This window comes from Sylvia atricapilla, chromosome 1 (assembly GCF_009819655.1).
Source record: "Sylvia atricapilla isolate bSylAtr1 chromosome 1, bSylAtr1.pri, whole genome shotgun sequence".
Taxonomy (NCBI): Eukaryota; Metazoa; Chordata; class Aves; order Passeriformes; family Sylviidae; genus Sylvia; species Sylvia atricapilla.
Window position 1 is genome coordinate 129,125,926 of NC_089140.1, and position 24,360 is coordinate 129,150,285.

At 42.7% G+C, this 24,360-nt stretch overlaps 1 protein-coding gene across 1 annotated transcript; it reads left to right on the plus strand.

Annotated features, from left to right (window-relative positions):
• The first annotated feature begins 16,825 nt into the window (after positions 1 to 16,825).
• PDP1 (pyruvate dehydrogenase phosphatase catalytic subunit 1) lies at positions 16,826 to 24,073 on the plus strand. Its single transcript, XM_066333489.1, is given in 5 exon segments — positions 16,826 to 17,084; positions 20,125 to 20,142; positions 20,145 to 20,168; positions 20,171 to 20,232; positions 20,234 to 24,073. Coding segments are annotated over 5 exon segments (1,707 nt in total). The 5' UTR covers positions 16,826 to 17,023; the 3' UTR covers positions 21,776 to 24,073.
• Positions 24,074 to 24,360: the final 287 nt, after the last annotated feature.

Here is a 24,360-nt window from a genome sequence, read left to right on the forward strand (position 1 = left end):
ATCTCAGTGAGGGAGAAGCATAAACGTGAAAGTATAGTGTTAATTAAAGCCAATTGTCCCTGTAATTGTCTCAAGTTAATGGTCATTTTGTAATGTCATGCCTCAATAATCTGAGTTAATTTTATATATATATTTTATATATTGTTATATGGAGCAACATGCAAATCACTTCAGGGTTATCAGCTTGTTGTCATCCCCATCCATATCGTGCAACTTTTATTCAGTGTGAATTGAGGCAATATAGCTAGACCTTACCAAAGCCCCAGTTATTTTAGATCAATTATGATCAGAAATACACTTCCATGAAACCATGGGGCCATATAGCCACCTGCATACACATACAATCCCTGGTCACAAACTCAGTCAATTCAGGGGTTAAAACTATTTTTTTTTCTCACTCCCAGCATAGCCAAATGTAAATAGGCCAGTTGTTTTGCTGCTCTGCTCCGCATATCAGCCACAGAGGGTCCAGAAGTTAGTGCTTAGCTGGCAATTTTGCTTATAATGAGGGAGGCAGCGCAGCGTGTTCATTTACAGCCACATCACCTCTGCTGACAGAAGTAAAAATGAGCTTTTGTCAACATCAATAAACAAATTAGAAACTGCTCTGGAGAGACAGAGCTCTGGTAGCCCCATTGCGTCAACAGTGAAAGGAGGGGAGGGCCAGGCCCTTCCAGCCACCTACTGCAGGGGATGGGAGGGACCTTATCAGCGATTGATGGAGAGACAGGAAGACTGATTAATGATCAGAATTCGATTTTACTCAGGTTTTCCAAGTCTTATATACCATTTCAGTGAGGCTAATAATTTCTACTACAATAATTAGGTTAGAAGATCATACAAGCAACTCATGCATTATACAACATCTTTATCGTAGGGGGTTGATTGAATCTTTTCCCTTAAACAGGTTTTAATCCCATCTTCTCATAAGCTCAAAGTTCTGTTTGTCCTTGCCACAGCATCCTAGTCACCAGACTAGTTATGCTAATTAAGTCCGTCCTACTCTCAGATTTGTGTATTCCTACAGGACCTGGCTCCTGTAAGGCTGCTCCTCTCTGCTGCTGGCCTGGTATGAGGGCAGCTCGGGGACCCTTGGCCAGGGGCAGAACGAGCAGGAGCGTAGCCCCTGGTCACTGCAGCTCCACCAGGCAATAACGGGTGTCCCATGGCTGGCAGAAATTTTCATCAAAACAAAGGTTTTTATCAGAAAATGCCAGTTTATCAAATTCAGCAGGCTTTGAACCAGCAGTTTCTAATGAACTTCTGAAAAAAAAAAAAAAAAAAAAAAAAAAAAAAAAAAAAAAAAAACAGATTCTTTGCAGGACCTGCCTCACTCCTTCCTGGTTTCTTGAGCTGCACAGTTGCCAAGGACTCACACATCCACAGCTCTACAGGGCTGCTAATATTTCAGACTTTTGATTTTCCAAGGATGAGAAGCCTGGAAAGGCCTAGCACAGATAGGGCTTATAGGTCCTGCAGAACAGGACAGACCCTGGCATTCTGGAGGATATCCTGTCACACCAAGGACATAAAGGTTCCAATGCCCAGAGAACAAGGAGCCTGGACACATTGTTGAAGACTTGGATAACACTGAAAGAAATTCCTTGACTAAAAGAAGTTTATAGGAACACCAAACCCTAAACCAATTAAAACCCCAGAATCTCCATTCAGGTTTCATACTATCAAAACTTCATTTTGAAATTGAACATCTCCTTTGTTTTTTGTGAGGAACAGACCCACTACCTGTCCTTCCACCCCTGAGAAAGAGGATGCTTGTGCTTTCCAACTCTCCATCCTTTCCTCTCACTTCTTGCAGTATCTGCAGGTTTTCCTGCATATTTCTTATGGGAAAATACATTTCCCTCAGTGCTGTCTTCATGGTATTGAGGGCACACAATTTGTTGTTTTATCTAAGTGCTTATCTCTTCTGTGTTTGATGTTTATAAGAGCTATTTGCCAACGATTTCCAAGGTGTTTTAATAACAGGTGTTGCTTCCTTTCTGTAGGCCAGAGCGAAATTGCCTGAATGAGATGCAGAGATAGGGAGAAAAAGGGACACACTGCTCTGGCTATGATAGTCTCTTCTTCTGGATAAATGTTTCCTTCCACCACCCAGGGCGAGGCTGGATATCCAATTAGGTAGGTCATTTAATGCTGCTGGAGGGAGAAAAAGCTACTCTGTGCAGTCCAAGGGCACTTCATGCAAGGTGACAAGTCCACAGCCCTCATTGTCTTACCAGTGCAGAGCTGTCTGGATGCCTTTCAACCCTCGGCTCAGAGAAAACTGGTCCCCAGGGCTCACACTTAAGGTGACATTCAGGGCATTTTGTAAACATGCAGCTGCCTGGATCTGACAGACACACTTCCCAGACACCAAAGGCACAAGGCACACACTTATAATCTTCCTCACAGCTTGAAGTGCTTCCATTGCTCTTTCTGGATTATTACCTGTGGCTAAGCATCTGCTTAGTTCTAAGGACCAGCTTGAACTCCTTATTAACAACCATATCAGATATCCACACATTCCTCCACCAGAGCTCTGGTTTAGCCTCACATGGTGCTGATGGGCATAAAGAAGCACCAGCTGCAAAGGGCATCAGACCTAAGCTGAGAGCAGAAAAGGTGTCCCATAGTTCCACAAGGTTTGGAGGAAAGGCACTAAATACATTCCTTTTCTTCTGCTTGAGGGAAGACGACGGGGAAAGAAAAGGTTTCCTCATTGTCACCACTGAGGCTTTGTGCCTACAGCAGGGATTATGAGATGACTCCAGATGTCTAATAAATCATGGCCTCATGCACCACCCCATTTTTCTTACAATTATTTGACTACCAGATCACCTTATGCATTAAAAGCACCTGCCTCAAGGTTGTAGTATTGTATCTTGAGCAGAAACACGCAGAAATCATCACCATGCTCAGTATGGTGGTTTTTTTGGTCAAAAAACCATAAGAACCACAGGCAGCTCAGATAACAATGCTGCCCTCTGTAACTAGGTGGCTACACCCTCAGAAACAGAACAGATGCAAAACCAAAAATGTTAAGAAGAGCTTAGGATTCAATAAATGGAGAGACAGACACTGTGATTTGGGGACTGGCCTGTCCTTTTCCCATCCGGATGGCAGATGTTTACTGAACTCAGAGACAAAAGACTGCACAGTCCTTCATCACTTTCTCTTTGGTTGTATGCTTTCGCTGTGTTTGCTGCTGGCAGAGCAAGTTCTGCACTCAGTCACTCCCAACCAGTTGTCATGAGAGCTGATCAATACCTTGCACAGACACCTGTGCACAGAACATGCCTTTCCTGACTGACCTCCATCTCCAGCAGTACTTCATGCTGGGAATCATCAGATTTCCACCACAGGAAAATCTGGGCACTCCTTCCAGTGCTTTGATTTTGGTTAAAAACATAGTTTTAATTCTACTCAGAATTGTGAAGAACTTGGATAATTTTAACAGAGCTTAAAAAAAATCACATGATTTTTCATTTTTTAATTACTGCATCAAAGCTTGAAAAATTATAGATTTGCTATGGTCCATGTTTCAGATGAGAGCTCAATGCCAGTTTGCCATTGGGGACTAAAGATAAAGCAAAGATGAAAGAGTAAATGCTGTCCTGCGTGTTCAACACAGAAGCCAACCATACTCTTTCAAGGCACATTTCAGACATGGCCACAACTGATTTGGAAAGGAAAACTCAGCTACAGTTTGAGAGAATTCAGTGCTAGCTGGAGCAATGATCACTAGCTCTCTTAATGGAACTTTACCAGAAAAACAATAACATCCTTAATATTTCTAGCACAAACCAGGCATGGATCCAAAAATATTTTAACTCTGAGCAACTGGGGAAGTGAGCTTTTTCCACCGTGCGTTCTACTGCAGTGACTCACCGAGGAACTCAGCCCCCAGCGTAAGGCATCCTTGCACAGTGATCCATCAGGAGCAATGCTCAGCCAAGCATATGGCATCACAATCACAGGCAGCAAGCAAACTGAAGATTTATTTCACCATGGGTATGAAATGCATATATCATTATGTCTACTACGCAGAATAGCTGGGCATATAACTTCAGAGAGCTCAATTACAACACTAAAGCATGGTGAATGCTGGTTTTCCTTAAAGTTTTACCAGTATTGTATCAAATATTCAAAACAAAGCTCTGTTCATGTCAGTTCATGGTGGTTTGTCCCAAATGACCAGGGGATCCCTACTGTAAGGCACACGCATGCATAATCCTGTCTTGGAAAAAAATTACAGGAAAATATTCATAGGACAAAGGCTGGCCCTACCCCATCTTGTGCTGTGAGTGTCCCACTCAGCATCTCAGGAGAATAAAGCGTATTTATTACACCCATCTCATTACTGTATTAAAGAAGAGATGCTGATTGTTTAACAACTCTTTGGTAACACATACCTTTAAGCTCAAGAGGCACAGCTGGATGATGGAAAAGAGCCAAGAGGACAAGGAGACCTGTTTTCCTTGCTCCCCTTTGCTTCTCCCCAGGTCAATGGCTCCCCTTCACCCCAGCCCAGCCACCCCCTGCCTCACCTAAGGGCAGATTCAATTCGCTGAACCAGTAGTATACAATGCAGAGGAAAAAAAAAAATAGCCCATCAATAATTTCCAGCTTTGGAAGTTGTATTGTCCTGGCAAAGGGTCATGACAGCCGGCACAAGGAAGGGGGCTGGGCTGCAGGTGAGGAATGCGGGAGCGCGGTGAGGATGCACTGCCACTGCTTGTCGCTGAGCCGCTGCCCCGCTCGGGCCCGGGAGCAGGGGAGGCGTCGCTCTCTCTCTGCCGGGAGCACTGGGCAGACCGAGATGTGCCGAGTCCTCACCTGCAGGGCGGTACGACCCAGCTCCCAGTCTGCTTTGTAACGACTAAGGAGGCTGACAGAACGCCTGAATCATTGCCAATTATTCGTGTGTCAGTTTTGATGTGTTGGAAAGCAGCTCATGAAGACGAGTTGTTCTGACAGTAAGACACACCTGGTTGCTGCCCAGCTAGGGGAGAAGGCATTTGCTCTTCAGAGAATATTACATGAAGCTCTTGACGACTCCTGCTTACCAGCCACCATCCTGAGACCTATCCAAACCACACAGAAGTCAGTGTCAAGACCTACCAGCTGCAGGTCTTAACACTGTGACTGGTGGGACCTCTGTTTTGTGTCAAAATAAATGCCAACATAATGCAGGTATATACATACAATACATCCTATATAAAAGGAAGCCGTCGGTGTACCTGTTAACTTGGTGGTGTATATTTTTGCAATGAATTAACATGCCAAACTAAATTTCAAGGACTGGGCTGAAGATATGCATAGAAGGCATGCAGACTAGGTGCAGGAAGTACCATACCACTCACTGGTTTTGGGGAAAACAAGACAATGGAAAATATCCCTCATCTCACATTTTCTAAAGGATTTTTAAATGAATGTGCAAGATCTTTCACACCAGTTAATTACAGAGATGGAAATGTGTGTCTCGCTGTACCAGAGCAAAAGAAGCAAGGTAAGAAACAGAATTCCAATACAATAGCGCCAGTTTCTGAATTTAGCTGTAACTATGGCAATCTTCATTCACAGTATTTAACTGAGACTCCAGAAAAGTAGTGCACTTAGCAAGCTTGAATAAATCGCTACCTCACCACCTTACAAATGTCTCAAAGACATGAACTTTTACAAAAATGACACTTCTTAGGAAATTTGTATTTGCAGAAATCATTTGACATTACTTCTGCATTGCCTGTTCATGCTGACCACAGGGACTTGACTTTTCAGAGTAGCCAGGAATTAAGGGAGATACATTTCAAGAGGACAGTCAAAGGAAAAAAAAAAAAAAAAAAAACAACAAAAAAAAAACAAACAAACCCACACAACAACAACAAAAAAACCCCCAACAACAACAAAACAAAACAAAAAAAAAAACACCACAAAAACCCAACCAAAATTAACTATTAACATAAATTTAATACAATGTCCTGCTACTGTGCAATTACTGTTGAAAGCTGGTGGTAAAGTCAGCAACATTTTTTTGCTTTTCCTGGGTTGTATAAAGTCTAAAGGGGACACTGGGCCAAATTCTTCTCTCACTTATATGTGTGTTTTTCCCTTCCACTTTCACTGGCATCAGCAGCCTCAGCTTGCTGCATTGTCACAGTTTCTAGTGTTCCCCATACATAAGCTTGAATAAAGGAGTAGTGTGGTATTAAGAGAAAACATAACAAAGCAGAAGAAATGGATCAATATAGCACATTTCCTCTCTGCATCCAGCTCCCCTGACGTTCTGGGCTGTCAGGGAGTGCTTCACTCACCAGCTGCTCCCTGGTATGTGGTACAAGCCTGTTGTTCAGCTCTGTTTCATACAGCATTCTTCTTTACTCTTCTGGTATAGAAAGCAAAAGGATGAAAAATAATTTTCAAACATCAAAACCAAACATTTCTTAATAGAGGTGCTTGGTTTGAGACAGCCAGTGAACAAGTTTTTGCTTGCTGTTTTATGTCCAAGAGAAGCCAGAGGATGCTCTGGATGCTGTATTTATTTCAATGTTCACTATACCAATGCATCATGTAGAGCGACTGCACCATACATATGTTTGGCAAACACTTAAGCTAATCTGTAGCCACACAAGTTTGGTTAGTAGTCCTTGGAGGCAACAGAGAAGGCATTTCTAATGCACAGGGATGGGCACGTTTCTGGCAGGACTCATTACTGAATCCCAACTGGCTCAGGGACATCTGGATTCCCAATATCACACTACATCTGGTGATTTGGCCTTGGTAGCAAGACCAAACAGGCTTGGCCACAGTAACAAAACAAAAGATAAAGGTGGCAAAGGTACTTGGCAGAATTATGATTGCTGCAGGCAAGATAAAATCATGAGAACATGATGGTCTGCACTGTGAGTGCTGTAAAGACGGCCTTAAGGAATGACGGTGGAAAATGGTAGAGTGTGGGAAGAGACTCAGTTATGCTATAGCCCCTTTTCCCTTAGGTTTTCTTTGAAACTATTTTTTTTTTTTTTAAGAAAGACCTAGCAGCAAAACATTTTTAAACTTTTCTTTACTGACATGACTGGAATGTTTGGGTGTGAATCTTGCTGCAAGTATGTGTTACAGGCTGAACACTCTGCAGCAAGTCCCATGCCTTTGAGCACAAGCAGGGCACAGGGAGTGCACTTCTTGTGCACATGGGGGCCCTGATATTTTGCTGTCTGGAAACAGTTCAGAGTTGTCAACGACGCAGATTTGCTAATCAAAACTCCACACGGCTGAAGGACACACACACACTGACCTTTACTACAGCCCTGGGAATGCTGCAGCAGCCTGAAATGACTTTCTAGAGTTGCTCCCACTGTTTGAGTTCTTTGCAAGTACTGGCGGGGACACTGTGCCTCTGAACAAAGCACCTTTTAAACATGTACTTTTCAGAGAGAAGGGAGGAATTATCTCTGATTCAACAGGGCTTTCAGATACCCTTTCCAGATTACTACAGTGGTTTCATTCAGTTATGCAGACTTCAAATTAGAAGTTAATGAAAACTAACACACTTCTTATTTCTCCTGAGGCACATTTGCTCTCCTATTCAGATGGCTGAGAAAAGTAAGTCAGAAGAAAATGCCTCCTTGTCTGACAAAGGGTGCAGGGATTCTGGGAACTGCCTGGCAGCAAATTGCTGCATCAACACCACTGCTGTAATTTTGAATCAGTTGTGCTCATTTTCCAAGTGTGTTTTACAGCCACCTCCCACATGGCAATGCATGAGCAAGTAAAGTATCATTAGCTTTGATGGGCACCCTTTGTCTTCTCAGGAAATGACAAAATGCTCTCCTCAAAAAGCTGACCATTGGAGAGAAATTACAGACTCATGTTTGGCACAGAGTGTGGTGTTCGCAGCTGTACTGACTGCCTGCCAGGAGCTGTCTGCCTACAGAACATGCTGTCTTCCAGCTGCTCGACCCAAGATAGTGCAAGAGGATAAGAGCAGTGTTAGAGAAGTGAACAGACTTTCTGTTTGCAGATTTCTCTTGCTTGGTTTCATAGCTCTTCTCTGGGGAAAGTGAGCTCGTTGCCAGTCTTCACATTATGGCAGATTCAAGAAGTGTTTCCTGAATTAACCTAAAGCACTGCTTTTTTGTCTCAGGGCAAGGTGTCCATTATTAACATGCAAGGAAAAAACCCCACCCTGTGACCCATATATTCTACCCCCGATACATGCAAATACAAACCAGAATGACTTGAATACAGGAAAATAATTGGGATTTTCTTTTTGCTAACATCTTAAAACCCTTACACTTCAAAGACCCTGTCCTTCCTTATTCCAGCTCTTCTTTGAGCTGTTTCTGTTTAATCCTAGCAATCACCTTGAGTCATGACACTAGGTATAATGCAATAGACTCACATGTACAATTCTTGTATTTAAAAAGCGCTTGTTTTTCTGAACACAGCAAAAAGCAGGCAAACAGCAAGAGCCCACTTGTGCTTACGTTCAAGCCCTTTCCAGGAAGTTCTTTGCCCCAGTGTTCTCCTTCCTTTCAGTGTCATGTCCCTGAACTCAGTTTACTGTGCTCTTTGCAATTCTAGCCTTTTTTTTTAAATAGGTTTTTTTTTGCCCTCTCCTACATGCACATGTATGACTCCACAATTTCTGGTGTAACCACTTTCTGTCTGTGTCATTTACAAGTACACTGCATTGCAAGCGTGTATGAGGACATGCTATTACTTAATTTTATGATATTGGTGCAATATTTGGGAAGGTGGATTGTACTGGTTTGAGTTTCAGTAATCAGAATTATTTAACTGCTTCGTCATGCCAAACCAATTTAATATGTTTTTTCCCTTCACATAGCTTTTTCTTACTATTTTTGACAACAGTTGATGTGATCACAAGTTGATTACATTTTGCTGCATGAAAAGAGAAGTAAATTAGAATTACATACATGAATTTTGCAAATGGCCAAAAGGATGCTGGGATAGCTCCACAGGCTGATGGAGAGAACAAAAATCACTCCCAGGGTGTGGTTTTGTATTTCCTCCTGCTCCCCTGGCCTGCTGCAATGCCCTTCCCTGCTGCCAGAGACTGCTGCTTGCCCTGCTCTGTGTGCTGAGCAGTTGGTGGAGGCGTGCCCTGAACTGCTCTGTGAAATAGTTCAAGTTTAAAAGTGCTTTTGGGAGAGTTCAGAGCACTTTCACTTTAAAGTATGGCTGCATACACTTTTTTACGGGTGGTGACTTAGAGGGCCTCGAAGGGAACACAAAGTAGGAAGCAAGAAAGATATTTCTATAAATGAAGCTACAGTTGGATGGCTTAAACCAGACAGTAGACAGAGTGAAAAAAAACATAGCAATCTGCCTTAGAGACCCCAGGGTTATCTGTTCTGGTACCTTTAACCTGCATGGCATCAGTATGACTGAGCCCGTTTACACAAGGGCACAGTGACACATCACAACCCAGTTGTTCACTGGGTAGATCAAAGCACTCTGTGCACTTTGACCCTGGATCTTAGGTCTTCATTGGGATCAAATGGTAACAGAGATTAATTGCTGTGAGCACCGAAAATGAATGAGTGTGAAGACTGTGCCTATGATGACAATATTTGTGAATGCATTTGTTTGCTAGTATTGAAAGTAAATATTTTATTCATTATCTCATGGGAATGCATGATCATATCAACAATGCATTTAAAAGAAACAAAAATATTGTGTGCTGCAGCACTTTGCTAAGGAAACTGAAATAGTGAGTTAGGTGAATCAGTCCTTGATAACCCAAACTGTAATTTAAAACGCAAATGCCTTTCTGAGCTCATCTATTCTGAGCTGGATAGAGCCCAGCATGTTTCAGTTCTTAAATAACTCATTCCCATGACCTTTGCAATTCACTACCTTACACAACAGTGCAAAAAAGAGCCTCATACACATGACTCAGGCTGCCTTAGGGTTCCTGAAATTTAAGAAGGCAGCCTACATAACATGATCACAAGCAAAAGGAAAATAAAAGACAGCTTATATAACATCCAGACAAATGGAACAAACCTCTGCACTTACACAAGGCTGCAGGCTGCAGAGATGCATCCAAAGTTCGAAGAAGTGTCAAAGAAACAGCCTGGTGTGGCTGGTGTTTAACCCTGGTGTTTAAAGTCACCACTAATACAACAAATAATCCTTACTCTTAAAATACTACTCTAAAACACTTAGCTTGCAATCTGGACTTGCTCCAGGACATTTGAAACACATTGAATAAAATTATCATGGGGAAGGAATAAGGTGCCTGGACTGCTAACTTGCAAGCCCAAAAGGTTTGCAGGAAACATGTGTCCTGAGCTCCTGAGAAGCAGCACGGTAGCAGTTATCTTGTGCTTACTCAATGTCCTCCCAATGCTCCTAGATCTTTATGGAGGTTCCTCAGAGGCACAGCCCATCTGTAGGGGAACATGTGATCTTGCACCACCTCTCCAGACTCTGCCACAGGGATATCACTGAGCTATGCAACAGAATATGCAGGTTATTCAGACTTGCAAGCCAAATCCAGCCCTCGGCTGGAATCCAGATTCAAGGAAAGCACCCCAGTGCCAATGCAGAGCAAAATTAGAATGGGAATCTCTAAATGACCTTATAAAAAAATTCCCCAGGAAAAGAAAGGCACCCCTAAAAGCAGGCCGGCTGGAAATTATCACAGTCAGGCCTTCTCCTTTGATTAAAAGCCTGGCACAGGAGCACAGCTTTGCTCTGCTGAGACGGCCAGGATCTCTCAGAGGGAGTTGGCTGCCTCCAGTTCCTGAATACCATAAAGCTCCAGATTCATTTGTAAGACAGTGTTGCTCCTCCTGCTTGTTGCTATCCTACCACGCAACAGCCTAATGGCTAAAGCTTTTAACTGTTAAGAGGCTGGTATAATTGTCACCTTCATTCTACACCGCCTCTTTTTCCAAGTGAGTCCTGTTACTGTCTGGCTGCAGGTCAGCTGAGGCGAGGGCAATGCCTTACCATGACGTGAATCCACCACACAGGAATCCACCACTCCTTGGCTCAGAGACAGAAAATGAGACTCTGTAACCTTCTGCTTGGGACACCTGCCTGAAAGAACAGAATACTGGATCTAGTCAGGGAAGGGAAGAGGTTAGAACAAATACATGTTTGGTTTGTGGTTTAAAAATATAAATTAAACATATTGTATAAAGCAAATGGTAAATATTTATGTAGATGGGGTCACTTGAGATAATAAGTCCATTTATCAACCAAGCAAACCAGTGACCTAACTCATCTTTTTTCTACAGAAAAAAAACCCCAACTTATTAAAAAAAAAACCCAACAAAATACTTATTTTGTTTTATCATTAAATACAAACTCCAAAGGATACAAGGTCTTATTTTCCCAGCATTTAGGTAAGGCTAAACTGAGAAAGGCAAAGAGGAATGAGAAGGAGGTCACTTTGGTATTCTTTCTAAACTTCCTTGTTACAACTGGAAATGTGACCTAGGCCCCAAGACACCTAAGAGATTGGTTCAGAGCCAACTCTGGGTTCTAAATTTAAAGTTCTAATTTTATCTTCCATAACTACTTTTCACTTCAAAGTACCCTCTCATGCTAAGGCAATAACACCTCATGCTAACACAATAACATACTTCTCATAGTTGGCACTGGTTGCTCTTCCTCATTGCTGGAGAAAATATTAGTCTTTAACATCCACATTTGCATACAAAGATCTCAATTCAAGCCAGCTGTTTCTACAGACCATCCATTGGCTTCGATCTCTTGACTCCAGTGACCTCAAGTAAAGACAAAAGGCTGTATTCAATTACCAGTGTCTGAGCATTTTTTTTATTTCAAGGTATCATATCTGATAAAACAAACCCAGGATACCATTGTTCCAGCACCATTAGGTAAACAATATTTTATCTGTTGAAAAGTGTAAGCTGTTCCCTGCATGGAAAAATGTGGGCAGATTCCCCTCTCAAGTTTATTCTCCACTCTTTCCCCTGAAGTCTGATGAATCTTTCACATGGCAGCCATTATAACTGCAAATGTAGTTACTTTTTTAAAAGACTGGAACACAGAAATATGAAAAATGCACATGATGAACTACAGCTGGAAAAGGGATCCCACCCTTCAGAACCAAGGTAATTGCTGGATGCAATTTCCTGATATCCTGAAACTACTTCCTCATAGCCAAACACTGATAATGTCCTAAGTATCATTCTTAAAGCTGGCCAAAAATTTATTTTTTTACAGAATTTACCTTACTTCATCAAGCTGTCAGAATGCTGTATTCCCCAAACTGGATACCAGACCCTGAAAAACCTGCCCACGTGAAAAGTGCACAACTTGTGCACAACTACTACCAAATGAAAAAAATGCTTTTAAATCTCTGCTAATGAGATGGGAATCAACATATAGGATGGTACAAAGAAGTCTTGAGGGACAAGAAGCAACAGATACAAGCTTAACACGGAAGATTCTGATTAACTAAAAATTAAAAATCTTCAGAATGAAAGTGCTGAAGTACTGGAATTGGGGCCCAGGCAGCCCAGTGACACTCAGTCCTCAAACACATCCAAAACAGGACTGACCAAGTCCCTGAACAACCTGACCTGGCTTTAAAGATGGCCCTGTTTTCAGCAGGTCTTGTCTGACCTCAATTACTCTCTGAGTCCAGGAAGCTGGATCTGAACTGTTGAATGAGTCAGGCCCATTGCTTCATTTCAGAAGGGAATTAAGAGTGAAGATACAAAGGCCGTCCAGGGGAGACAAAATCAATTAAACTATCCTTGCATCCTACAATTACAGCGAAATACCCACTGAAAGCAATTGTCTGTGATTTGCCATTGGACTTGCTTTTAGAAAGGGCAGGGGAGAGAGGAATCATATGGCTCAGTGCTGCTGGCTTACTCTAAAGTTGATACTGTTAGACTTTCTTTAAAACTCACCTTTTGCAAGGCTCATTGTAAAACTTCAGAAATGTGCACTGTACTCGGGAACCCAGCTGTGCTGAGGCAGGACAGATGCACCACCCACAGCAAACATTCCCTGAGAGGGCAGCAGAACATTTGAATGTACAACTGAACTCTCCCTTTGAAGCAGACTGAAGAACACAGGCCACCGCTGTTTGCAGGTACTCTGAGCTCTACTGACACATTTATTTTTGTCACATAAAGCTCTTGATTTCCACAAAAAATAAATTGCTGCTCTGTGGAACAGCACACTTAGATTGCTGTCATTGCTTCTGTAATGCTCTCAGGAAAGAACACAGTTTAGTCCTGTCCAATCTTTCCTGTTAATTCTATACTTGGCCTGTTTGTCTCCCTTATTTTCTCCCTTGTTAGGCTTTTCTTTCTGCTCTCAAAACTTGTCTGAGTCTTCTGCCCTTTTTTCCTGCTCCAGGTTGGTATGGCAGCCTGCCAAGTGTTTGATCCGTGCACTCAGTTTTAAGACAGGTTTTATGAGCAACTGCTCTTTTCAACAAGCACAGGAGCAACAGGGCATTTCTGTAACATTGTGTGCAAGGATATCACAAGAATATGAAGGAGTCAAGGGATATAAAAACAAGTGAAATATTATCTCGTGCTCCTGAACTAGCTTTCAGTAAAAATGAGTCAATAAAAATGAATCAATAAAATATTTATACATCAGGCACAAGAACCTATTTAAACTAGAAGGTTTTTGCAAACACTTGATTTCAAATGAAAATGGATTTTGATGATCTGTAATTGGTTTCTCTGGAAATGTATTTCTCTGGAAATGTTTGGGGTTTTGTTTGGAAATGTGTGTTAGGGTAAGTACTGCAGCACTTCAGCTGCAATGATAATGCATAGCTGCCTGTTGGTTCTGCAGTGCAGAATTAGCCACTGCTGACAATAGGCACATTAAAACAAGAACTGATGTCTCTTGTTACACTCTGTTGATAATCCTTTCATCCAGGGAAACAGGGAGACTTTGCATACCTTGAAGTAGTTACAAGTAATTGCTTTTCCAGCAGTCTCTGGTGTAAAATGTTAAATGTGGAACAACATGTTTTTATTCATTAAAATATTTTTTATTCTTATAGAATCAGCAAAAATGGACTGTTGCTCAAAGTGCACAAAAAGGTCTTGGCAGCAGCAAGATGAAAAGAAAGAAAATCTAACTTTCCAGTGAAATTGCAACATCCAACTTCTGGCAGCACACCAGTAAACTCACATAAGCTCGAGGAGCAAAGTGTCAGCCAAACTTTAGCATTTTATCTTTAATTTGTGAGATTCATATGTGGCTGCTAAACTACAATATTTTCTCATGCAGTATTTTAAAATTCAAATTTTGTCTAATGTTCAGATATATCAACAGGATACTGTGAGATAGGCAGCTACAACTTCCAAGACCAGCTCTAAAAATAGTTCCTCTCCTGGCCTTAAATCAGGAAGAAAGGGATAATTAAATCAATAAACAGGGAACTGTACCACTAACCTTTCAATTTCACAGCAAATTACAGAGAATTGAACTAATGGGCACAAGATGTTCTGAAGACTAAAAGTGCTAAATGCTAACTATTTGTGGAATTTTTTTCCAGGTAGGCAACTCGAGACAGCAACCTTCTCTGTGAAAGTCATACATGAAGCCACTCTACAAACTCCTCACTTAGAGGAACATGACACTTCATCCCAATCCATTTCTGTGTATCTAGTCGTAGAACAATGACTCAAATTCATCCAGGCAGAGGTCTGTCTTCCCACAGCCTTCTTCCTTCTGACAAGGTAAGAAGGTGGCTTGATAGTGTGCCTTTACATGGTCTGTAAGAAAATTTCTAAACTTGAGGGCCTTACAGTCACTCTTGCTGCAAGTAGAAAATTATGTAAATGGTTGTTATTTCAGCACATGCTGGCAATCTATTTTTAACCACATGGTACCGTTAAAAAGGAATGCAAATAATTTGTTTTCCATGCTGTTTAATGAAGTTTTTAATGCATAATGGTTCTGTCAGATGCCTTTTTTTTTCACTTCTAAAATAAGCCTCAAAGAGAAGATGATGGAGCACCATTCTAGATAAACAAATAAATGTCTCAAAAGTCACCCAGAACACCAATAAATGAAAATTTTAATACTCCATGTTTTCAACTACTACCATGAAAGACCTGCATTTCTAAGGATGGCATAATTTCATCTTTCTAACTGATTTTCACACAGAAGGTCATGGGGCAATACTTTCCACACTCTTACATTTCAAGTAGACCTCTTGAGTCTTCTGGGCATTAAGTGCAGATTTTCCTTTGTTTCTTCTCCTGTTTTTGGTATGCAGCTGTACACATCCTACCAACCGAGTAAAGATGTAAGCATAGTCAAAAACCTATGTTCTGCTACAGCTGCTGAGGGAATGCTAATTGCAACACCCCAGGGCTTACTAAGATTGCTGCCAACAAAACAGAGCAAAGTAGGCATATGAAGACACCCTGAAAAATAGTAAGGAGTGAGAGCATAGGCATCTATAAACAGAGAGATGATCAAGGAAATCCAAATACTGTCACATTTATATTCTTTCCATATTCAGAAATGTACATGAAGAGTAAGCCTCGATCAGAGTACCTCAGAGGCACAGGCAAAATTGAGTGTTGCTCTAGAGATGTGGAACAGGACAGTAACTAAGAGAGGGGAGAGAAAGGAGGACGGGGAGGCTACTGCTGCTGCCGCACGGGCAGAAACCACAGGTGCTGCCCTTCCAGGGAAGGGCTGTTCCTTCTCCATAGCCACTGCCCTCAAACCACGCCGTGCTGGCAGTGACAGCAGCAACGCGGAGATGTCAGCGCTGAGAGGTCCTGCTCTTCGGCACTCCACAGCAGCCTGCTTTGCCTGGAGGGATTCTGGAGAGGACTAAACACCACGGGGCAAATTAATTTAAAAAAAGACCCCCAAAATATAACCCCTCCCTGTCTCAGTATAAGCCTCAGTGGCCTCTTGTGGAGTTAACATGCTTTGTGACTGCAAGTCACCTCGAACATTTCAAGGTGAAAAAAATACCAAGAAGCACCATTCTTCAACAGATCAAATGCCAATACACCCTACAAAATTTAAACATTCCCCCATATTCGGTCGCTATTACAGTCCGAAGTTGTGTGACTCTGACTCCTGGCCAAAGGAGTGTGTGGGGCTTTCTCACGGCAGAGACCCCTGGCTTAGGGGACAGACTTCAGCCGTCTGTTGCGGAGTTAACGCGCTGCGTACCTGCTAAAGATACGCCATGAGCATTTCGGGGGGACGGCCCCGGCCCCATTTCCCGCTGGCAAAGCGCCGCGGCGGCTCCGCTCCCTCACGGACCCCGGGGGCAGGGCGCGGGCACAGCGCGCGCCGCCGCCTTCGCGCCTTCCCGCCCCTGCGCGTGCGCGCGCACGCAGAGCCCCCTCCTCCCCCGCCCCCCGCGCGCTCCCTCAGCCTCCGCGTCACGTGCCCGCCTTGCCCTCCTCAGCAGCCAATGGGCGGCGCGCCGCGCGCCGCAGGGCCCTTTATAAAGTCGCGGCGGCGGCGGGCGTGAGGCGGCGGCTGTCGGGGGTTTGGGAGTGGCGGGCGTATTCGGGGCGGCGCGGTCCTGTCCTTCCCCCCGCTCCCTTTCCTGTGCCGCACGGTCCTTCCACCCGTCTTCCTGAGCCGCCCGGGAAAGGCCCAGGTCTGTGCCCGGGACGGGCGGAGGGAGGAGGAGGTGGTCGTGCTGGAGGCGGGCGGGCGGGCGGCTGGCTGGGGAGGGGCGGCCATGTCGGGGCCGCGCAGCGCCTGAGCGGGCAGCGGTATCCGCCGCAGCGAGAGCGGGCCCTGCGCCTCGCCCTGCCGGAAGGGAGAGCGGGGCCGGCGGGGCTCGGTGCCCGGACGGGCGGCGGGTTCGGGCGGTCCCTGCGGAGCTGGCTCAGTCCCATCGCCGGGCGACTGGCAGCAGCGGCGCCGTGCGCCCGCAGAAGGGCTGTGTGTGCGTGTCTCCTCCTGTCTGCCGTCCCACCGTGCCGGAGCTCTACGTCTTCTCTAACAAACTCTCTGCCTTGCTTCTCCCCCCGCCCCCCGGGCTTCTGCTTTGTGGATGTTGGCGGCTTCATGTTGTGACAGGAGAATGTGTGTATGTCCTGGGCCCAGACGGATCGGTATGTATCTCCCTTCACGGAGCGACGGGCTCGGGGGGTCGGATGGGAGCCGGGGAAAGGGGCTGCTAGGCTGGGCTGTGTCTGAAGGCTGAGGCCGGAGGGAAGGATTAACGGTGCTGCTTGTGTTGAATGCTGCTTATTCCTCCTCCCCATCCTCTACAGCTGGCTCATTCGGCTCTGTCAGGTGTAGGAAATGCACCCGAGTGAGAGTTTTTGCCTGAAGCCATGGGTGTCTTTGGCATAGTGTTTTGGAGAAACCCCGTGCAATATCAATTAGCCTTAATAGTATGAATATAACGAGCCTTTATTAAAAAAAGATGAAACATTCTTTTATTCTTTTTACCGTAGTACTACAAAACCTGTAAGTTGATCATCTGACTCATTATTGGTCATATTACATTTACAGTTTGAAAAATAGCACTTGTACCCTGCTCTGGGCTTGGAGAGGTATTTACACTGGACTGATTCTAAAATCTTGACCAATTCTGATTGAACTGTAAGATTTCTACTTTTCTTTCTCTGCCATCTTTTGATCAGCCATAATGGTCTTGGGATCTTAAGTATTTAAAGGGCTGGTGGAGTGTCTGGTTATATTTGGGGCAGCTGTGTTGGGGGTAAGTGGGAGTGACTTTAATTTTGGTTCAGCTTTGGACATTTGGAATTAGGCACTTACTTAATCAACTTGGAACTATTGAAGCTGGTACATGAAACAGACTGATCTCCTAAGCTGCCATAGATCTGCTGTAAATGATATGAGCCATGGAAAATGTGAAGCCAACTTCTTACTACTTTCTCTTGGATTTCATATAACATAAATGATAAACTAATGATTAAAAATCATAAGAATGTCCTCTGGTGGCACTGCAGAACTGTTACAGCAGCAATACATTTGTATTTTTGCTTCATCATAGACAAACAAAACTGTCAGAACAGTTGAGGTACCACTGTGGGTCAGCACTGAACACAAATGCTGAGCAGTCAGGGCAGCTTGATCCAGGTGGAGTCTAATGGGAGACCCGTGCTGACTCTTCCTACAGGTGCTGCTGTAGGCCAGGCACATCTACAGAACCTTAAGCAAAATTGTTGCTTTTAAATGTCACGTGAAGAAATGTACATAACTGTTACCAAAATAGCTCCCATATAATTAGAAGGCAGTGAATAGAATTTAAAATCTATATTTGGAATTGCAGTCTACTGCTGTCATGCTGTGTGTATGTGAAGCCTGGACTCAAGAAGCAAATGGCTAACATAAATTCGATATGCATCTGGAAGTTTCTGGCAATTCACTGCTCCTCTTTGTCTGGACTACAGCCCAAGCTCTTCTGGTACCTGCACGACAGAAAAGTTCAGTCTTCAGCTGTCAGTGGAAGACTCAGCAGAGGTTTTTGTCAAAGTACAGCAGTCACTATTAATACTGGGGAGTCAGTCAGTGGAATGACAGCAACATGAATTCTATTCTGCTTTCGGCACTTACATGTCATGTAACTGAGGAATAGGCTCTACTCTGTTTTACTTAGGAAGAACAAACAAGCTTGGAGAGAAGAATGATTTGCTTCCCTTTCTTGTAAGAAGGAGAATGGGGTGAAGCTTCGTATGTTTCTAGACACTTCTCAGGTGATCAGAATCATGGCTGAAGCTAATGGAGTGATGCAAAATGCAGTTTCTCCTTTATATTGCGTGATCCTCTAGACTGAGTATTTGGGCTATTGGGGTTGAGTCTCATCTGAAATACTGGTATGCCTGCTTTGCCAAGAAAAGAATCCATTTAATGACTGAAGCACCTTGCATAACTCAGCAATATCCATTTCTTCAGTAAAACAATTTGACATCAAGCAGTGCTGACAGATTAGTACTTATGACTGCCGTAAGCCCTCTAATGATCTTTTCTGGAAAAAAGCTTTTGTGATGAAACTTGATCATGAAAGAGGAAATAGAATTTGCCTTAAATGTGTGTACTTCACACAAGGCACAGTTCAACTCCATTTCCACTCTGGAATTGTCTCTCAAGTATTATATTGTAGAAGACTTCCTGGTAATGAGGCATAGTGAATCAGCCTTTTGAGAGGCACTCTCACTAATGTTGTGATTTGGTATGTAAATGGAGATGAGTGAGTATACTAGCATACTCTTTCTTCAGGGGAAGTGAAAAGTAAGGAAAACTAAGATGTGGCAAGTAGCAGTAGAATATGTTGTCAGATACTAGTGGCTTATCTTAATACTGAACTAGCTTTAGAGTATTGTGCAAGCTTCTATTCTAGTCATGGAAGTAAACAATTTGCATGTAGGCTTTCAGTTGAGTAGCTTATTAAAGTGTTTTATCTTAAAATGTACTGGGATGGACTAGCTGTTGGAAAACTGTATTTCCTTTTTACCTCTTGTACTTATATATTAAGCAAGAAAATTGCTGTGTAGACTGCTGTGGCTGTTTTGTATACGTCACACAAGTTTGAAGTTCTACATGTGAAAGGGGGAGAAACAAAACTCACTACTGACTTCTGATCGCGCAAAGAATATCAGTTCTCTGTCACCTACTTCTTGCTTCTGCTGCCTAAACCATCTTCATTGTATATAATCTCAGAATTGTTTCCTGAGTCTTCCTGTTAGATGCTTTCTTTTCTTCAGCCTTAGAGTTTTCTTTCTTGTGTGCCACATCTGTCTCTGTCAGCTGTGAAATCACCAGGAAAGCAAATACTGGTGAAAAGTCCTGTGGCAGTTCTGTAGAATGTCTCATGCTAACCTTTGTGCTGTTGTTTGAGGCTTCATTGACTGTTTGGGTGATACTTTCGCTTCCTGCCTGCTACCTGAGTGGGTATAGGAGCTAAAATACCTGTGCTAAAGCACAGTGTAGCTCTTTTGTTACAGCCCAGTGTAGTGTCTATAAACAAGCACCTCGTAATGCCTTTCTTTGTCAAGTCCTTTGAAGCTATGAACTCCATATAATAAGCAACATGGTTAGGAGCTGTAAACATCTTAACACAGTACTGGGGGGAAAAAATCTGTTAGCTGTCCCGCTAAGCATGGTTGTTCTCTTGTCTTTCAGCAATTCCAGTCCGGAGCTCCAGCTGCCATTGTTGTCTGATGCCATGCAGCACCAGCTCATCTGTTCCCATTGATTCGTAACTGTGAGATTAGCAGGATAGGCAGTACTAGCGTGTTACTGCCACCATAAACATCTGTGTTGTTTGTCATCTCACTTTGCTCACAGTCACTTCAGATATGCACCGCAGAAGAAATTTGCGGCACTTTAACAGGCCAAAGGAGCACTTTAATCATTTATTCACACAAGGGATTATGCTTCTACACCACAGAGGTTTTACCTCACCCCTTCACAGGTCAACAGCATTCTGAAAGCAAATGAATACAGTTTCAAAGTCCCAGAATTTGATGGTAAAAATGTAAGTTCTGTTCTTGGCTTTGATAGCAACCAGTTGCCTGCTAATGCTCCGATAGAGGACCGGAGGAGTGCTGCCACTGTTTACAGACAAGAGGGATGCTTCTGGGGTGTGTTTGATGGCCACGCAGGCTGTGCTTGTGCTCAGGCTGTCAGTGAAAGACTGTTTTATTACATTGCTGTCTCTTTGTTACCTCATGAGACTTTACTTGAAATAGAAAATGCTGTGGAGAGTGGCAGAGCTCTGTTGCCTATTTTACAGTGGCACAAGCATCCCAATGATTATTTTAGCAAAGAGGCTTCCAAGCTTTATTTCAACAGTCTAAGAACTTACTGGCAGGAGCTGATTGATCTCAACAGTGGAGAGACTACTGATGTGAGAGAAGCTTTAATTAATGCCTTTAAGAGGCTTGATAATGATATTTCTTTGGAAGCTCAAGTAGGGGATCCAAATTCTTTTCTCAACTATCTAGTACTGCGAGTAGCATTTTCTGGAGCAACTGCCTGCGTAGCCCATGTGGATGGTATCGACTTGCACATTGCAAACACAGGTGACAGTAGAGCGATGCTTGGCGTGCAGGAAGAAGATGGATCTTGGTCTGCAGTTAATTTGTCATATGACCACAATGCACAAAATGAGCGTGAAGTGGAACGTGTGAAAATGGAGCATCCAAAGTCTGAAGAGAAAAGTCTTGTGAAACAGGATCGTCTCTTGGGTCTCCTGATGCCTTTCAGAGCTTTTGGTGATGTGAAATTTAAATGGAGTATTGAACTGCAGAAGAGAGTAGTAGAATCAGGCCCAGATCAGCTGAATGACAATGAATATACAAAGTTTATTCCTCCAAACTATTACACTCCCCCATACCTCACAGCTGAACCAGAAGTCATACATCACAAGTTACGGCCACAGGATAAGTTCCTGGTTTTGGCCACAGATGGGCTCTGGGAGACAATGCACCGGCAAGATGTGGCTAGAATTGTGGGGGAGTATCTCACTGGTGTTCACCACCAGCAGCCAATAGCTGTTGGTGGCTATAAGGTAACTCTGGGACAGATGCATGGTCTCTTAACAGAAAGGAGAGCAAGAATTTCTTCAGTATTTGAAGATCAGAATGCAGCAACTCACCTGATCCGTCATGCAGTGGGTAATAATGAGTTTGGAACTGTGGATCATGAGCGACTGTCCAAGATGCTCAGTCTTCCAGAGGAGCTGGCTCGAATGTATAGAGATGACATTACAATTATTGTGGTGCAGTTCAATTCACATGTTATAGGCGCATATCAAAATGAGGAATTGTGAATTTAATGCGGTGAACTAGTTACTAAAGTTGTAACAAGGGCCAGTATGAGCAGCAAATGAAAAAAAAAAAACACCCAAAAATAAAATTAGAAAAAAGCCTTTGGCAAACAATTGTTTGTTGTTAGATTCAGCATATCTATTGTTCCTGCCTTTCCCCAGAGCACTAAAAACACGGGAAGTGCTATTGACCCAATATAAAACTTGAAGAGGATGTCCTAGCTTGGGAATAGAGGTTTTTTATAACAACTTTGCACTATTGATTTCATGATGCTGCTAAAACAATGTCTTAAAATTGGCAAATTTGGATGAGGGAGGAAGTAGGATAAAGAATTAACTATCAAAGATCTGGCTGTTTGAGAAACAGCTTGTTTATAAAATATCTGCAAATATATACACTTAAGGAAAAGATAAGTAAAAAAATATTGAGTTCTTTACAGGGCTAATTGTTGCAATGGTTATCTGTGAATAGATTGTCTATTGCTTCTTCTAAGCAGGTCACTTTAACCAAGTAAGTCTTCAGTGTGACAAAGTTGTCTCACTTTCATATGGACAATGTCATTCACGTAAGGGTATTTGTCTAAGTGTTGACTTTCAATGCAGGTCTAAGCCATAGTCAATACCTAAGATTGTTAATGCTTAATCATATCTTATGCATGGTAATTTCTAAATTTCTTGTGCATTAATACTTGGCTGTGGGTTTCTGCACAACTTGTAGGGCATAATGCATTACAACATGCAGCAAGATACCAGATAACTTTGTGGAGGACTTCAGTTTTCAGTATAAAGAAATTTTTGAAAAGTCAATATTGTTAGTTAGGCTGTGTTTGCTTTCCTAAATGTTGTGTCCTTCATGGACTCCCCCTCTCCCTGGCATTGCTTATCTAGTAAATAATTTTCACCTGAAAAGATCAGGAAATCATTGCTGACCTCTTTGTAGCTTTGTAACTTGCGCTCATTTTCACTTTGGATATTTCGAAAGGTCACAATATATGTCCATTCATTTGAACTCATATGTGTAGTCAGGTTAAAAACTACAGATTACAAAAAACTGATGTATGGCTTGTAAATAGCATTTTAATTGGGAAACTCACTGGCATGCATGTGTATGTTCAGTGGCTATTTCTAGCAACTTCTTTTAGTTGTGTGTTTCTGGGCAGCTGGTGTGTGCATGTTTTTACAGTCCAGAATGCTATCACAGAGCAGTCTCTGAAATGGGTTTCTCTGGCTTGAAATGGTTGAATTTGAACTTAAAAGATTTGCTGTACTTGTGTCCCAAAATTGTTTGGCTTGTAATGGTAAAAGTAGAGGCTGACAGCTAATTGGCCATCATTGCATCTGTTTGAGATATGTTGCATTGTACACGGATTTATTTTAACCTGCCCATAGGTTAAAACTGAAATGCCTGCTGGAGTACTGGTCCTTGATGACTGAGAGAACACATTAAACTTTATTCCTGGGTTCTAGAGAACAATGATAGGTCAGCTTATTTCACTTTACCAAGGTGTTTCAGTTAAAATAATTCCCTAGCCCTCATCATAGCTAGTTAAATCAACACTTTACTCAATTAACTGAAATATGCTAGGTTTCTAAAGTGGCATTTTCTACTGAATATGTCTTGCTAATTAATGCTACTATTACAGAGGGTGCACTTAGTTTGGACAATGAACCTATCCTATAGTAAACATTGGCTACTCAAACTCACAAATGCTATGTGTACTCAGTGGCCTGCAGCTTTAGTATGTCTCTACCTAACCTTAACTATCAGCATCAATATTGCTGTAAGGTTAATGATGCCTAAGTTCACCTTCAAGATGTACATAACCCTTCTTTATTTGAAGGGAGACGGAGAACTCCAAAATGCTTAGACAAGTACTGGCTGTTGACATTGCTTCTGTATGTTGTGTTTGGTGACTGTGTCATTAACTAGGTCAATAGACTATGTTATATCATTTGAATGCAGTATGTATCTCGGCTGTGCAGTATTTCACTTTCTTACTTTTTTTACTGTTAAAGCTCTATTACATGCATTGATGTATTTAACCTATGATTGTTGGTACAGATTTGGTACAAGTCATAGCTAGAAGAATGCACGTTGGTCCCATGGATACACTTTATTGAGGAGAAGCTGTTTTTTGTAGTAAGATACTTGAGTATGGGGTCAGACAATATTTATGTATTGCTTGGAGACTTGCTCAGTATGTATGCAGTGAACAGAAGCAGCGTTAACTGCCTGCTGAACAGGTGATCTGAACAAACATCTTTTAACAGATTCCAATAAAATGATCAATTATGCAGAAATCCATGTGTATTGAGTTGATGTAGAATGTGATCTCTGTTCTGCTAGGACAGTTCTTTTGTGTGATCCCTGTTTCGAATACATCAGATGGCCAGTGAAAGTGAAGTGTAAATGGGAACAGAGAATTGAACTTCAGAGTGCTCCAGTGCCATTGTGAGACTCAATGCCACCCTGCATCAGGCGTGCTGCTGCTGCCTCCCCCAGGCAGCAGAGCTCAGCTCCTTCCATCACTTTTGCTGTGTCTCAGTTCCCAGCACCTCATGAGCACTTTCAAGGGGAAGTGCTGCTG